This window comes from Bison bison, unplaced genomic scaffold, assembly GCF_000754665.1.
Source record: "Bison bison bison isolate TAMUID 2011002044 unplaced genomic scaffold, Bison_UMD1.0 scf7180017864115, whole genome shotgun sequence".
Lineage (NCBI taxonomy): Eukaryota > Metazoa > Chordata > Mammalia > Artiodactyla > Bovidae > Bison > Bison bison.
In genome coordinates, this window is record NW_011494687.1 from 785,989 (window position 1) to 786,717 (window position 729).

Consider the following 729-nt stretch of genomic DNA (forward strand, 5'->3'; position numbering starts at 1 on the left):
ACATTTCCAGTGCCTGGTGGTGGTGGTGGAGACACAACCTCACTTACTCCAGTAACCACCTCCCTCAAAGGTGAGCATCCCCCACCCTGCTAAGCAGAGCTGCTTCAGAGCTCTCCGAGTTGTGATATTTATATACTCTGCCAGGCCCAAGGGGAATCTCCAAGTAGCACTTGGAAAGGACAAGGGGCTGACAAAATGGTCTCAGTCCCTGCCTGGCAGCTGGCCCCTGGGGGAGTATGCGATAGGAGCTGGGAAGGAGAGAGACAGGGCAAGATCACGCCCTCCCCACTCCCAAGTGTGGCCGGCACCGTGGCCACTTCCCTTTCACAGGACTGTCCTTCCCTGGCCCAGGTTACCTCCAGGAGCAGCAGGGTCTCCTGTTCTGTCCACTCTCGAGTGGCACTGGCTGCAGCTTTGCTCTGCAGGGGAAACACGGGTGGGTCAGCGGGAAGAGCCTGCAGCCTTGAGGAGCAAAGGAGCACCAACCCCAGGTGCCCACGGCCCTGTACCTTGGAGGGGACGTTCTTCTTCGTGTACATGTCTGTGCGCAGCCCAAAGTTCTGCATGTCTGTCGGTTTCTCCTTGCCTTTGTCAGGGAAGTTGAGCATTTGCTGGGAAGCAGAGTTCTGCTATTTGTGGAAGGGAAAGACAGAGGTGACTCCGAGTGACTGCCAGGAGCCAGGGGCAGACAGAGATAGAAGGACACACAGAAGCTGGGAGGGGGCACCA

General features: G+C 57.6%; 1 protein-coding gene across 1 annotated transcript in view; it reads right to left on the reverse strand.

Moving 5' to 3' along the window:
- The window catches only part of SMARCC2 (SWI/SNF related, matrix associated, actin dependent regulator of chromatin, subfamily c, member 2), a gene marked incomplete at its 5' end in the record, with an annotated part of 20,258 nt that overhangs the window by 6,531 nt on the left and 12,998 nt on the right, over window positions 1–729 (reverse strand). The window contains 3 exons of the mRNA XM_010839368.1: window positions 5–13; window positions 357–419; window positions 510–629. Of these exons, the coding sequence (XP_010837670.1) occupies window positions 5–13; window positions 357–419; window positions 510–629 (192 nt within the window). The remainder of the gene's footprint in view (window positions 1–4; window positions 14–356; window positions 420–509; window positions 630–729) is intronic.